General features: G+C 45.8%; 1 protein-coding gene across 2 annotated transcripts in view; it reads left to right on the top strand.

The window, feature by feature from the left end:
- YPEL2 (yippee like 2) overlaps positions 1–15,850 on the top strand; it is a 61,828-nt gene that overhangs the window by 10,866 nt on the left and 35,112 nt on the right. For both annotated transcript variants that reach the window (XR_009182411.2, XM_058283887.2), the window contains exon 2: positions 9,861–10,174. Coding sequence is in view for 1 of the 2 variants with exons in the window: in XM_058283887.2 (XP_058139870.1) it covers positions 10,058–10,174 (117 nt within the window). In the remaining variant the exon portion in view is untranslated. The remainder of the gene's footprint in view (positions 1–9,860; positions 10,175–15,850) is intronic.

Raw genomic sequence — 15,850 nt, 5'->3', positions numbered from 1 at the left:
TCAATTTGCTTGTCTCCCCTTGGTGTGCCAAACCTGAAAGGAAAAGAGATTTTCATTCTTATTCCCATTCAGAGAAGAAATCCAGAAATTTGCTGTAGAGGCAGTATCTCTTACCCCACTCCAACCCTTTTCCTCTCCTTCAGTAAATGGTACCACTAGGGAACAGTTTAATAATCCCTAGAAAAAAATATATCTTATCTTTGCGCCAGTGATGGCTGGGACTTTAGACATACAGGCATCCTTTTGAAAGTGCCTCTCTGGGGCCCTTCTTGCTCTTGCATTTAAAGTTCTATTTCCAAATTCCAATCGTGGAAAGGCAGGGAGCCCAACCACAAATGTCAGAGTCTATGAGTTTGGATTTATTCAAATTGGAAGATATAGTGAGAAAGTCAAAGGCATGTTGACAGCGGAATAACAGAATTGTATTGGCAAAATTTGGGTGGATGGTTTGTAACAATTGGGGTCCCTGCTGTGCCCTGGAGACCATCAGTTAAACAGAAATCAAGGTCATGCAGTATCCCTAGCCCGAAAGACTCATTCATTTATTCAGTAGATATTTGAGTGTGGGAGATACAGATGATGATCATATAATCAGCTCACTTAAAAATATAACTTGGGTAAGTGCTACATTCTGATTGTGTAGAATCAGATTCTGTGTGGAATAGGGGACTGACTTACAGGGGTGTATGTGCCAGTGTCAAGGAAGGATTCCTTGGTGTAGTAACTTTTGGGGATAGGCCTCATCTCTTACTATATTTTCCAAGGCCTTGTTTTCTTGATAGATCTTCCAAATGGCTAATTTTTGTTATAACCCTGGTGGGGTGAGATTAATGGACCAGATTTCTTTCTGGGTCTCAGAACATGGGAAAAAATGTATTTGTTTTGTTTTAACTGGCATCATCTCTGAGCACGATCAAATACAAAAGAAAGGACTGATGGCTGAAGGGCGCAGTGTTGGGGGCTTGGGAGCAAAGGGCAGCTTTGGCCCTCTCTTGAGCATGGAGTAGAGGCAGGAATGAGGCAGTGCTTTGGTTCTTGGCCTGACCCAAGTCTGACACTTCATTTTTCTTTCACTCAGTCTCGCCTGGAGCAGCAGCTGAGACTGCTCCTGGGGTTTTGTGGGGACCACCCGGGGAGGAGGCTCCTGGCATGTATAGAGGGGCAAATCTGAGGGTTTCTCCTAGGGGTCCAGAAGGCACTGCCAGCCTGGCAAGGGACCCTAGGTGATTGCAGAAGCAATGTGAAGAGCCAGACAGGAGAATGGGAAATGTTTCTGCCATCAGGCAGCAGCCGAGTAAAACATCAGCAGGTCACGTGTATGGCTCATCGGCTCTACAGTGCAGAGTTTCAAACCCGGTTGGCAGCCCTGGTGAGTTGGCATAAGAAGAGTTTGCTGGCTTTTTAACTTGAGGGAGCATTAATGGTCTGTGAGTCCCACATAATGCATAGAATTAGGTATTTTAAGTGCATTGAATAGTGGCACAGTGAGGAGATCTGTGCAGGGTGGCGCAGTTTCACTGATGGTCACTCATTTTACTCAGGTAGCATTTATCAAGAATCTCTGATATGCTAGACACTGCAAGTCCTGGGGAAACCAAGGGTGGGTGAGGCTGAACCTTTGCCTGTAGGAAGTTCCCAGTCTGGTAAGGAGACAGACAGGTGGATGTTGTGATTTACTGCCATTCCAGAGAAAAATATTCCTTGTGTGGTGGGAGAAGAGGGCCCCAGCAGTGCCTTGGGTCTTATTCGAACTGGGTATGAAGGGATGAGAAGTCATTTTCCAGGCAGAGAAGATAGGTTAAGGCATGGCAGGTAGCTGAAAGAATTTGAGAAAAGGTGCAGGGTAGTGAAAGAGCTTAGTCTGTTGGGGAGGTAGAGGCCGGAGTAGATGGGCATGGGAAAAGAAGTAGAGGTGATAAGAAGCTCAAGATAGTTGGGCCCAGGCGCTTATGCTACCTGAGGGGTTGGACCATGTCCTCTAAACTGCTAGGAAACCACTAGAGGTTTTGAAACTTGAGAGAGATGTGACCAGATTGTGTTTTATAAACAGAATTCTGAAATGAGCTGGAAAGGGTAAGGCCTGAGTCAGGGAGACCGGTCAGAAGTTGTGGCAGTAGTCCAAGTAGAGAAGGTGAGGTCTGCACTGTGCTGCTGGCTGTGACTGTGAGGATGGGAGTGGGAGGACGTGCCTTCTAAGAGCTAGATAGAGATATCCTTGAGAAAGGGGTTCAGGGCTCAGCATTGGGAGGCAGAGGTTTAGAAGACTGGAGGGAGTGGATGAGGATGCCCCACCAAAAGAGGAGGGTGGGAGAGCAGCCAGCGAGGTGGAGGCAGTCAGGTAGGAGAAGAGCCAGGAGGGGTGAGGGGCTGAGGGCCCAAAGGAAAGCATCAGGGAAAAGCAGCCCACAAGAGAGTCGAATGCAGCACCAGGGCCAAATAGTGTTAGCATTCAAAAGTATTTGGACTTGGTGTGTTGAATACTGCCCATATTTACTCAAAAGCCTGGTTGTGATAAATGATATTCATGGAATATTGCCAGAAGGCCCTGCCGCACTTCCATTCTATCACTGGACCTAGCTAGATCATCAAAACTCTGTGTTCTTGGGCTGCCCTGATTTGTCCGCATGTAGAACCACTTACTGAATTGCAATATGGGGTTTGGTACTGAATAATGCGTGTCATGTCAGTTTTCATGAAGGAATGCTAAGAAATAGTCTTGGAAGACAGCATATGATTGGAACTCCTGGCATGTGCTGGTGATCTTGTCCACTAGATTGCTTATTGTCTCTTCTACAGAGATATGCAGGACAAAATTTCTCTCAGGAAATCTGTACCTAAACAATCACAGTGCTTTTATGGAAATAAAAATGTATAGCTGCTGATATTTTCTTTTTTGCCCTGGTTACTAGGGAGCTCAAAGTCAGTTTTGCATTTGACCTTCCAGTAATTATTTAGCAGTTGATGCTGATTAGTTGCTAAATAATTTGCTCTTACTTCTGCCCTACCCTAATTTCCTAATCTGTTTTAATTTTATTAAATTGCATATGTTTTTATAAACTACCTTAAATTCTTTTTGGAGCTTAGAGTTGTGTAACAAAAGAAAGACAAAAGTTGCTGATGAGTTTAGCAAGTGTTCTTATCTTTAGACAGTTTGGTCTCTTTACATTATTTTTTATTGAAATTGTAGAAACAAGTGAAGTAACATCTGATCTCTTCATAGCCAGCCAGCAACAGCTACTTCTATCTGATGTCTATAAATTACAAGTTTCAGGAGGTTCAACGGAGAGCTGCCTTTTCTCTATCCAGATGTTCTAACAGGTGCAAACCTCACCTGGGGGCCCCCCCAAAGTGCTAAACTCAGGGCAATGTGCTAAATTCATTGCTTTGCTAACAGATGTTGCAGAGGCACCGTCCAGCAGCCATCACTGAGTAAACTCTGTGGGAAGCTGGCATATTCTATGACCTTGCTGAAAACAACGGCTTTCAGAGTGAAGGTTGGTGGATGGCTGCTCGGCCCTGGAGGAGGATTCGGTGAACAGTGGCATCATTGCAGCATGGAAGCAGGACTTGAAGACCAGATGGAATCCTAGAGATTTTGTAGATAATCCCCCTGCAGTCAAGACTAGGCCCCTGTCTACAGGATAGAAATGGGTGGTTGGTTTTATTTATGAAGGAGAGGTTTTTGACTATCCAAGCTGGTTTGTATTATTAAGTGGATGGATTTGAGATATCTCGTGGGTCCAGTGCTATACAAGGGGTAACAAAATAAGGCCATGGGTTTTCCTGTGTGCCTTGTTCCTCAGGTCCATGGCAACTTGACTAGGCACGTTTCAGTTAAGTTTTCATCTGTGGCCCCATCCCTGGGATTAGTAGAGTCAGCAAGGACCCACAGAGGTAACTTTTCCAACACACACAGTGAGGAAGTAGTCTTTCTGAAATGGCACAGCAATAATGTCAGATTCCCCAACTAAACCACAAAAACCCACTTAAACCACGATACCCCTTTAAGTGGCTTACCTTAGGCCCTAACCCCTGACCACCGTGAGTCAACCTGGGAGACTGGAGCACTCTTCCTGCTGGACCTGTGAGTAGAAACGGTTCTGGTGCTTTTTCTCCTTGCTGGTAAGGATGATTCCAGTCAGTCAGCGTTCTCGAGTCCTAACCATGTGCCAGGCTTCACTTGTCATTACCTCACCTGATCCTTTGGTCACCTTCATGAGGAAACACTGTTGTTTTCCCCATTTTACAGGCAGCTTGCCCGTAGTCATGAAAAGTAAGAAGAAGAAACAAGTTGTAGAAAAGCTGTGAAAAATGGTCAACTGTTAACCCCAGTTTAAATTATACCCAGTGAATACAAAGAATGGGCATGTATGCCAATGATAGGCCTTTTATTTATACCCAGATATTTTTAAAAAATCATCTGTAGCCCAGAAGAACTCTGGCTTTTCTGGGCACCTCAGCACAGAATTCGGGTGGGGGAGCAGGACTGGACTGGTTACTCTGGGTGCCCAGAGTACACCGTCTCCAGCTTCTGTACTTGGAGGGGAAGGGAGGGGCCTCAGACATGTCTGCTCGCAGCGCGGGCGGTGGACTCGTCCAGCCAGCAGCCCAGTTGGAAGCAGAGGGAGCTCCTGTGTGCCCCGTGCTGCTGAGTCCAGGCGATTCCAGAACCACTGAAATGTGGTCCTGCCTTTGGAGCTTATGATATGTTGAAGGTTACGGATGCAGGAAATGATAACCTCAATAGTATTTATAGGAGAATAGTACAATGTTATTATTATATTACAATGCTAGTATAATTCTGTCAGTATTAGGTAGTCATTAAAATTGTTAAGGATGTGAACCCAGAGAGGCATCACTAAGCCCAACCCTGAGGTGACATTTGAACTGAGTCTTTTTTTTTCTTTTTTAAAAAGATTTATTTATTTATTTCTCTCCCCTCCCCCCCCCACTCCAGTTGTCTGTTCTGTGTTTATTCTGCTGCGTGTTCTTCTTTGTCTGCTTCTGTTGTCAGCAGCACAGGAATCTGTTTCTTTTTGTTGTGTCATCTTGTCATGTCAGCTCTCCGTGTGTGCATCACCATTCCTGGGCAGGCTGCACTTTCTTTTGCACTGGGCGGCTCTCCTTACGGGGCTCACTCCTTGCGCTTGGGGCCCCCCTACGTGGGGGACACCCTGCGTGGCATGGCAGTCCTTGCGCCCATTAGCACTGCTCATGGGCCAGCTCCACATGGGTCAAGGAGGCCCGGGGTTTGAACCGCGGACCTCCCATGTGGTAGATGGATGTCCTAACCACTGGGCCAAGTTCGCTTCCCTGAGCTGAGTCTTAATGGACAAGTAAGAGCTTGGTGAGGAGAGGTGGGAAGAATGTGTCAGGCTGAGGGAATGACACCAACAAAATCATTTAAGCATGAAGTACAAGTGTGATGTCTTAGGGGAACTATAAAACAATTTGGTCTAGGTTGCAAAACCCAAGCACATATGGTACACCCTTAAATATCAGTTGAATAAATGGATTATGGAGTGCGAGTGGTAGAGATGAGTCTGAAGACATATATGGTGTCAGTGGTAATATACCCTATAATTTATTGTAGGCTTTCTACATGCCAGGTACTATGCTGAATATTTTGTGTTTATTAACCTAGTTAATCCTCACAGTAGCCCTTTGAGATAGATATTAGTATTCCTTTTTTTTTTTTTAGAAAAGAGGTTATGTGTTCATGGTCACATAACTAGTCAAGGATAGAACTGGGATTTGGACCCCAAGCATCTGTTTCCAGGACCTGTCTCCTTAACCACTACCCTGTATAGCTGTTCTGAGGGCAGTAAGTAATAACACAGTCAAAGGTGCTTTTTAAATAGATGGAAATGCAGAGGCTAAGGGGGAAAGAGGCTCAAGGGCTACCTGCCAGGGCTGGTAAATCAGAGATGCTGTGTTCCTTGCAATGCTTTAGGGCCTGTGGGAATGCGGCTTTGGGGGAATTAAGGGAACAGTCCTGGGATTAATCCAATGTCACTCCCACTTTGTCTCATCTTGCAAAGGGAATTTTAGTTTTGGAGAGATGTTATCCCTTCGGCGCCATCTCACCAGGGTGCTAAAAACAGGTTAGAGGGGCGGCGGACTTGGCCCAGTGGTTAGGGCGTCCGTCTACCACATGGGAGGTCCGTGGTTCAAACCCCGGGCCTCCTTGACCTGTGTGGAGCTGACCCATGCACAGTGCTGATGGGCGCAAGGAGTGCCCTGCCACGCAGGGATGTCCCCCGCGTAGGGGGGCCCCACGTGCAAGGAGTGCGCCCCATAAGGAGAGCCGCCTAGCGAGAAACAAAGTGCAGCCTGCCCAGGAATGGTGACGCACACACAGAGAGCTGATACAAGATGACGCAACAAAAGAAACACAGATCCCCGTGCTGCTGACAACAACAGAAGCGGACAAAGAAGACACAGCAAATAGACACAGAGAACAGACAACTGGGGTGGGGGTGGGGGGGGAGAGAAATAAATAAATCTTTAAAAAAATAAACAAAAAACAGGTTAGAGAGTCCTGTCTGCTGGATCCTGCCTAATGGAAAGGGTGGGACGAGTAGCTCACCAAGAGGAACTTGGTTACCCACAGACATCAGGTTCAACTTGAAAAGGAGAAAGAGAAGAAAGTAGACATTCTTAAAGGTCCCCAAACTCCCCATCTGTGTGTGGACTCTCAGGTCTTCGTTCTCTTGCATTCTTTCTTTTTATCTTTTTTAAGCACTAGCACAAGCTACCATTTCTTTATTTTTTTCCATTGACCACTGAAAATAATAGTAGCTACAGTTTTGGGGTGTATTGTCTGCCAGGCAGGGTGTGTGCACTTGTAGGATCTTATTTAATCTTCATTATCCTATGTAGGTTAGGAGTATTAGAAATGAAGAAGCCAAGCGTCAAAGTGGTTGAATAACTTACCAAAAGTCACCCAGCTAGAAAGGAATAGAACCGTTTTGTGTGATATCAGAGCCCGCTTCTTTCCTGTCAGTCTTCTACCCTCCACCAAAACCCCAGATGAAAACAACATAGATACATACTTCAGGAAGGGGCCTCCCTGTGGCTGGAGGTGTTTACTTCCCACGATGAGGTTCATCTTCTGGGGTCAGTTTCTTCGGCTCTGTGTGTGGTCTTGCTTCCAACATCATTCATCTAGTTCCCCCAAACTGGTGGCACTCAGAAGCTTCTATTCAGTACTTGTGGTTCCTTGTGGGAAAGGCCTGCCTGCCCGTTAGGCATGCCAGGCAGGTTTGCTGTGTGCCTTGTATTTGGCTTTCAAGGTGATATAGCTAAGATCTTTGTTTTTAAACATAATATTTCACATCTTTTCTTTCATGATGATCACTGTGAGCCACCTGGGGGTGGGAGCAAATCTCCCTATAATTTCCATTGTGATGGATTATTACTTCATTTAAAATGGTGTTTAATTTGTATGGAGTGCCCTCAGGCTTTTAAATATCAAACTCATTTGATTACTGTTGGAAATCAATTTGGATTCCACAGTATGTTCAACAAGTTGGACTCCTGAAGCCCCATGAAACCTGTGAACTCATGGGCGAGCAAGAAGAGCAGCGGCCAAGTCTACTCCTGTTGTCTAGGCTCTTTGGGACATTTACTAGCACCAGGCAGCCTGGGACACAGGTGTGGGTGCTCACGTTGTGACTTTTTCTCTTTTTTTAAAGTTCAGAACTGTGCTGAAGAATGAATGAGTGTGCATGGGTATGTGTGTGACACACTCAGTTTGATACAGACTCTAAATGCTTATCCTTCAGTAAGTTTGGGGATTCAGCTTAGCAGCTGAGCATAACCAGAAACTCCTGGCTATGAGCTCTTTTTTTAGTTTCCTACAGAAGAGAAGTGAGAGAAGAAATAATTCTCCTTTGGGGAAATGCATAATTTAGAAGCCGTCTGCATGTATAAGAAAACAGACTCTGTGGCTGCTGTATAAACCCAGACTGGCAGCCAGGGCTTACTGTTTCCTTTCCTTCCCTGCGTGTTTATGTAAGAGGGATGGGTCCAGGACCCCCTACGCTCCTCATGAGCAACTAAGACTGTAGACTTAAGAAGCATTTGGCCTGGGGGAAGCCTGCACTTACTTTCCCTCTGCCTGTCTGTCCTAGTCCTTATCCTAATCCCATCTCATCCTTTCCTGGAAAATCTGTCCTTGCTGAAAGTGGTGCAGAAGTTTTACGTTTTGAGGGTATTTCAGGAAACCCCAAGTGGGGTACTCGGCTCTCTCCACCACCTGCCATACTTCACCGCCCATGGTCTACCATGGGCATTTGTTTTGTCTATTCACCTTACCCGCCACCCACAATATGCCCCGGGTTCATGTATCTTCCATCCCCATTTCCTGCTATGGTCAGGCACACCCCAAGGCAAAGCTGGAGGCATGATTCTCCATTTCTGTGCCCTTAAGTGTGCCTGTAACATTTGATGTAACCCGAGTTCACATCTTTAAAAACAGTGGTGGGAGGCAGAGCAGAGAAAACATGCCTGGACATCTATGTACCCAAATCCCTTCACGTGCTGGACACCTCATCCTGCATGTGGGTCCTGCTTGGCTCGGGGCTGCAGAAGGGAAGTACTCTCACTGGGACTAAAGGGCAGTGACCACTGTTGCCCTTCAGCCTATTGCCAGCCAGTGGCGTTGGCCGCTTAGGAAGATGTGCAGTGTCCCAGGGCTATGGTGGCCTCCGGTGACTGCTGTGGTGGGAAGGATGTCAGGGAGGAGGGCAGTTTCCTTTGGAAGATTTGGTTCCAATGAGGTTTTTTTTTTTTATTAAAAAAATTTTTTTTTTCTTTTTTTTTGAGGTACTGGGGTGGGGGATTGAAACCAGGACCTCATAATTGGGAAGTTGACGCTCAGCCACTGAGCCACATCAGCTCCCTCCAATGAGGTTTAAATGAAAAAAGGACTGTGATTTGTGGGCTTTGTCTAAACATCCAGATGAATCCCAGACATAATCCAGTGAGGAAGACTTTATTTTGTTTGCCTTCCTCCCCCATCTCTCTAAATAATTTTATCCTCAAAGCATGACACAGGCAATAATTAACACTCGCTGCTCTCCTGGGAGGTAGGCAAGTGGGAACACTCACCCCCATTAGTGAAGCTCAGGGAACAGATAGGTCCAGAAGCCTCAGGTGGGTAAGCCACCCAGCAGAGTGAGTCTAGCAGCTTAAACGTTGCAGCTCTGCCCTAAGGTCTTTACCTGGAGGTCAGTTTGTTGCCCTGGGACCCACCCTACTTTCTTAGTGTCCTTGGTTCCCAATAGAAGGAAAGGAGCTGTGGTCATGGTAGGAGAGATGTTTGGTGCTTTGGGCTGTATAATGGAAAGTCTAAGGGTTGGGGAAAGATTCTAGTAAAATTCACTGTCTCAGATGGAAGAATTTCATTCATTCACTTGCTTTTTAGAAAAAAATGTATTGAACATCCACTTTGTAGATGTAAACAGAGTCGCTTCTCCCAAAAGAGCTAGCTAGCCAAGAGGGATACTGCTGGCCCAGAGGTTGAGCCTTTGCTCAGTCCATGAGCAATGTGTGGTCTGTGTTTGTTGCTGCTGCGGTTGGTGGTTATCAAGTATCGGAAGATGTCTGTGGAGGCTACCTAGAGTAACTGCTGAGAGCACTGAGTTACTGAGCCACTGAACCTCCAACTCTGGAAAAGCAGCAATGCTGGGTTCTCCAATCGGTCCTTCTGGTTCATTGGTCATGTTAGGTACAGTGCAAGAAACAGAGAAGGAGGTCTTTTTATCCTGTGAGTGTGGGAGGCACTTGGGGTCTGCTTGCTTCATAGGAAGCCCTGCCCCAGCAGCTGATGATGTCCCCTTATCTTGGCACTGCAGGCTGCCGGGCGCCGGCCCTAGACCTCTGCTTGAGGGCCCTTCCTCTGAAGACATCACCAGTGTGTGGAGCCTGCCCCACACCCACCCCCTGCCAAACCACGGCCTTTACCTGTGTCTTCCGGTGTTTCCCGTGCGATCCGTCCTGTGGGAGTGCCTCGTGGGCAGGCTCGGAGTTCACCCCCCGCTCAGCGGCACCAATGGTGAAGATGACGAGATCCAAGACTTTCCAGGCCTATCTGCCCTCTTGCCACCGGACCTATAGCTGCATTCACTGCAGAGCTCACTTGGCCAATCACGATGAACTCATTTCCAAGGTATGTGTTCCCTGCAGGCCCTTCCTTGTGTGCCCTGGAGAAGGCCACTTCCTGCTACTAAGGGTGCAGAGGTTTTCAAGCTCTCTCAAGAGACCAGGATATTTGTACTCCGTCTTTTGTACCGGGAAGGCTGACCTGCCTGGCTTTCTCACTCAACTGAGACATCACTCTGGGTTGGAGTGATTAGAGCCTTTTACTCTGCTTCCTAGGCTTAGGTTGGCAGATAAATACCTTGTAGAGAGCTGCCAGCTTGGGACGTGAATTCTAAGAAAGGTAGAAGGAAGTAGGGGAACATATCCTGTGAAAGGGGTTTATTAGCTCTGATAAGAGAGGATATTATCTTCAAAGCCCCTGAAAAGGTTAGGAGATGGTTGAATTACTAAAATGGGTGGCCTTTGGGGAGGACTAAGGGTGGCCTTTGAAGAGCTGACCCACTGGCCTGTGGGAACCTTTAAGGCTTATACATAAGGTGACATGATGCCACTTTTGATCACAAACAGAAAAAAGAGTGGAACCTGTTTTCTCTGAGGAGCTTTAGCAACTGCTTCCTAAGGTTGGGGCTGGGTTAAATAAAAAAAATAAGCCTTATATCCCAGTCTTGTAATCCAGCTACTGGATCGTTTAGGTTCCTCAGGAGCTACCTGCCTCCTGGTCCTGAATTTCCTGGGGAGGGAAAAAATGTTTTATTAGGCTGCATGACAAGGAGAAAGGGATCATGGAAGACTTTTCAATTTAAAAAAGCATCTTTCCCCAGAACCTGGACCTTATGCCATTAAAAAAAAAAAAAATCAGTGTTCCTAGAAAAACTTGTCACTCGACTTTGTGATGCTCATGGTGCTCAACATGAACTATGCCAGGGCTAGATTGACCCCAGGACAGGCTTTCCCAAGACAGAATAGGGAACTGGGGCAGAGGAATGCTGTGTGTTCACAGCAGCACAGAATGGCTGGAAATGCTTCCCGACTTGGACCCGGGTCTTTGGAACTTCCCCTCAGGTGGAGTTGCTGTTTGCCTTTTCAGGTTTGCATCAAAGAATTTTGAGCCTGAGTTCTGTCCCAGAGCTACAGCTGATCTCTTCCCAAGACTTTCCTTGTCTCTGGTTTGGTAGGAAGCCCCAGCCAGAGAGAGATGAAGGATCCTGACAGCGGTTATAGAATAGTCTTGTCCAGCTGCTGATTTGACACAGGAAGTGAAGAAGGTTGCCCTATCCACCAAGTCTGATCAGGACTGAAGATTGAACTCTTCCTTCTGGTCTTTCCAGGGCCTAGCATTTCTACAGAGCTTGAGATGTGTGCTGGAAGGCAGTGGACTTTCTCTGAGAGTTCAGTGAGACCCCAGCAGGAAAGGGCCTGCCAGGAGCTCAAGTCCTGTCATCTGTCTGATGGCCATTCTGGCCCACTCCCCCTTCTCTACATTGCTGTTAATTACATTCCTTTATGCTGTTTATGTTGCAGGTAGCCTTTAACTTCCTTTTCTGTCAACACAGTTTGTTTCAGATTCTTGGAATTTGGGGGGAACCCCTTGATCTGGCAGCTTAGATGTACGGAGACTCTCAGTAAGGGAAAAGGGGAGTCAATCCAGTTGGCTCTGGAATGAGACATGGGGGCTTTGATGATCTGTCAGAGCCTAGCTCAATACATGATCAAATGAATGGATGGATGGAGCTTGAACTTGGGGAGAAGACGAGTAATGAGCAAAAAAGGCATTGTTGGCCTCATGTTCTCCTTCCTGCAAAGACTCATTCACAAGTCCAGTCCAAAATCAGCTCAGGCTTTAGTTTCACTGCTCTTTCCCTGGCTACAACTGGTGCACAGATGGGGTGCATTAGAACTTGATGATTTAGAGAGTTGGGTTAAATGCCTGGCTGTGGGGAAAGAGTGGGGGAACTGTGGCTGGCATTGCACAAAGATTCCTTTATTTTGCTCCACAGCCACCCCGGTGTTAAATAATCTATAGATTTTTATGCAGCCCCCGCTTAACAGAAAGATCATTGCCCCAGTTCCCTCTTTGGCAAATGGGTCTTTCTTTTCCTTTTCCCCCTCTCTTCCATTTAGGAAAGTTCGGGAAGAGAATGTCTCTCCTGTTCTTCCCTCTTCACTTATCTTCTGTGCAGTTTCAGAGTGGGAGTTAGGAGCCGGGAAACAGATAACTGGAGTAGCAGTGTAATTAAATGATACTTTGTACTTGTAATAGAGACTTTCATCCCAAAACTTGACATTCATTGTTAGGGGTGGGGTGGGAGGAGTGTGAGTCTGCCGTCATTATGGTGAAGGGGCCTCAAAGGTCCAGAGAACTCAAGCACCAAGTATATGTCTAGCAGACAACTGGGACCAGAACCTGGACTTGGGGCTCCCTTTCTGCCTAGATAGGAATATAGTTGTAAAGTTTTGAACAATTGAGGTCTGTCTTGATATGGTAGGAAGCATCCTACAGCAGTCTCTCCACCCTTCCAGTTCGCTCTAGATCCCTAGAGACCTAGATGCCTGCAGTCAGCTGTTCAGTCTCTCAATGTGTTTCATACCCATGAAACGGCTGAAAATAATACTTGTGGTGTCTAATGACTAGTAGCTAGCATTTATTGAGAGCTTACTATGTGCCTCCCTTCCTTTAATCTCCACAACAGTCCTATGAGAAGCACCTTATTTTTTTGGAGGTGGTCAGGTTTATCTCATTGGGTTGTTCTGAAGCTCAGATGAGATCATAGATGTGTGGGTGGCTGGCAAATATAAAGCAGTCCCTTTGGTTCTCTTGGCCTTGCTGTCCAAAATAAAAGGTGAGGGGTGGCTGGAGGGGAAGAATGGGGAAGTGGTTCCTGCTTGACATCAAGCAGATTTAGTTGAGCCAGATAGTTTCACTTCAGAACCTGGAGCCACAGGAGTTGGATCTAAGGAAAAGGCAATAGAAGGAAACACAAAAGCTGAGCATGTCTGCAGAAAGGTAACACAGCATTTGCTCTGTGGGATGGTAGAGAGGGTGGGGGGAAAAAAACCCTGAACTGATGACAGAACTATCTAGGGAATGTGCTGATGCATCCTACAGTTTCTTTCTTAGGGGCTGTTGTGGTCTAAATGCTGGAGTGTTTGAATGCAGAGATATTTTGAGCTGGCACGAGGAATTGCTCACACTGTTGTTTCTTCCTTAATGGTGCAAGCCCCCGTATAAAAATACACTTTGGTTATAAAATAATAAAAGCTTCAATTGGAACAGTTAGTTGCCCTGAGTGAGAAGAATCTAAACACTCATTTAATGGACCTGAGCTATCTATTATGGAAATCTGGGTCATCACAAAGCTTTTGGGTGGAATTATTCTGGCTTTGCTCTTCTTTTGCCTCCCTGCTAACCCCTCAGTGGCACTGTGGAGTAAGCCATTTAGGAGTAGTGAAATGGATTCGTCTATCAGAAATCCACTTTGGTAAAGTGTGGCTTCATTCCAAGACTGCTCTTAGAGGAAAGGTGCTGTAGGAGACATGGGTATCCAGGACAGGTAGAAGGGAGAAATCTTAACCCGAAACGATTTAAGTTAATGCTATGTCAGAGCATAATACCTCAGATCAGAGTGTCCCCTGGTGACAAATGCAGCCTTCTCAGAATTGTAGATCATCTAATACAAGCTTCTGTTCATCAGGAAACAGGCCATGAGCGACTCAGTGACCAGCCTGAGGTCACACAACCTCTAGAGCCAGAAATCCCTACCTTACCCCACCGCAGCTGTGCTCTGTGTGAAGAGCCCTGGCCTGACTTGTTTCCAAAAGCTGAGCAGTCCTTCTAAGTTGGGCTCTTAGGAGGCAGGTTGGTTTTTCCCCCAATGGGGTTCCATTGGGCTTGCAGTGATAACATTTTCCCTTCCTGCCTAGAGATAAGATGCAGCATTGCTTTGAGAAGGGAGGCATGGAGTAAAGATGTTCTGAAGTCTTATATTGACCTAGTGGCTGCCAGGAGACAGATTTTTGCCCTCAGTTTACCATCCTCAGCTTCTAAGGACTAGTGTTCTATGCCATTGAGTCTCAAACAAGACATATTCCCAACTCACTGGGCTGAGAGGCACAGAGGAGATGCTGGTATAGAAATATAGAGATCTCCTACCTCATCCTTGTCAACTCTGGCAGAAATTTATTTCTCTTAATTCCCACTGCTCACCAACTTGTGTTTTTAGTATGCGATAAAAGTAATTCCCCCAAATATTAGTACAATTTTTCAATGCTCTGCAAACTTCACGTACATACTGATAGAGGAACAGAAGCCCTGTCTCCTACTAATGAAGTGTTCATTCTGGAGGAGTATGAAAGAGCTATCTGTTGACCACAGGTGACAGATAAATCAGGTTTATACAGAAAATCTTCTAAGGGATGTGGTAAAATTGACAGTGTTTCTTGATGAAAAGAAACAGTTTGTAAAATATAGTATCTTATGGTATCTTCTCTCCATAGGGACAGAGATTTAACCAGTCCAGAGTGAGACAAGCCTTGAATTGGGCTGGGATAATTTGTACAGTACAGTTGTCCAAAGCAGAGCCACCTTAACAGAGTCCCAGGTCTCTCCAGATATGTAGATGATGGCAATGGTGACTATGCCTACACTTGCTTTTTTATCTCATTGGTTCCATTCTGTCCACAAATTCAAATATGTACTCTGTTTGTGTGAGTGTGTGTTGTACTCTGCTAGATATTTTGATACTAACCCCAAAGATGTTTATTCTTAAGAAGCTTTGGGAGCAGATGGTGGCTCAAGCGGTGAGTGCCTACTTCCCACATCGGAAGAGCCCGGGTTTGGTTCCTGGTGCCTCCTAAATACAAAAAAACAAACAACAAGCAAACAAACAAAAAACCAACTCAGGGGAGCCAACGTGGCTCAATGATTGAGCACCAGCTTCCCACATACAAGGTCCTGGGTTCAATCTCCAGTCCCTGTACCTCAAAAAAATAAAAAGGAAACTTTGACTGTAGAATACACTCCCTCATATGTCATCCCTTCTTGGGTTTATAGTTCACTTTATGTTTATCTTAAAGCAGTGAACAAAGAGGAGGAGGCCAGAAGTGTGCAGGGAGAAATCATTCTTGGGGAGCAGATGTAGCTCAGTGGTCGAGTGCCTGCTTCACATGTATGAGGTCCTAGGTTCAAGCCCTGGTACGTCTTGGAAAAAAAGAAAAGAAAAAAGAAATCATTCTTTTGGGTAGATACTGAGAAACTATGTGAAACCAGATTGAAAGAGTAGGTTGAAGCCAGATTATTGGAAGAATAGAAGTTTGAACTTTACCTTCTTGGTCGTTGAGTACTGCTGAGCTTTCAAACAAGTAATGGCATGTCCAAAGCTTTGCTGCAGGATGAGTGTTGCCATGGTGTGGTAGATAAACATCTTGGGAAGAGACTAGAAATGGGAGACTAGTATGTGGCCATTGCAGGGGTCTGAATGTGTTTGTGGCATGTCATGGTTATTTAGTAAATACTTGTTGACCACTGCTTGGGAAAGAGCATTCCATGGTTTAAAAAAAAAGTCTCCCTATCCTTTGTAGACATAAACAAGAGGAATTGAGTTCAGGAAAGAAAATCACACTCTTTGGATGGAAGGCAGACCTGTCCTACAGGCCTGTCTGCTTGCTCTATATGAAAATTAATGATCTGGACACTAGTGGAGTTGCTCACCAATTTATTATCAGGGTAGCTGCCAGGGACCAAGTC

The sequence above is a fragment of the Dasypus novemcinctus genome, chromosome 21 (assembly GCF_030445035.2).
Source record: "Dasypus novemcinctus isolate mDasNov1 chromosome 21, mDasNov1.1.hap2, whole genome shotgun sequence".
In the NCBI taxonomy this organism is placed as follows: domain Eukaryota; kingdom Metazoa; phylum Chordata; class Mammalia; order Cingulata; family Dasypodidae; genus Dasypus; species Dasypus novemcinctus.
Note: the sequence above shows the minus strand (reverse complement) of the source record. Positions and strands in the feature narration are given on the sequence as shown.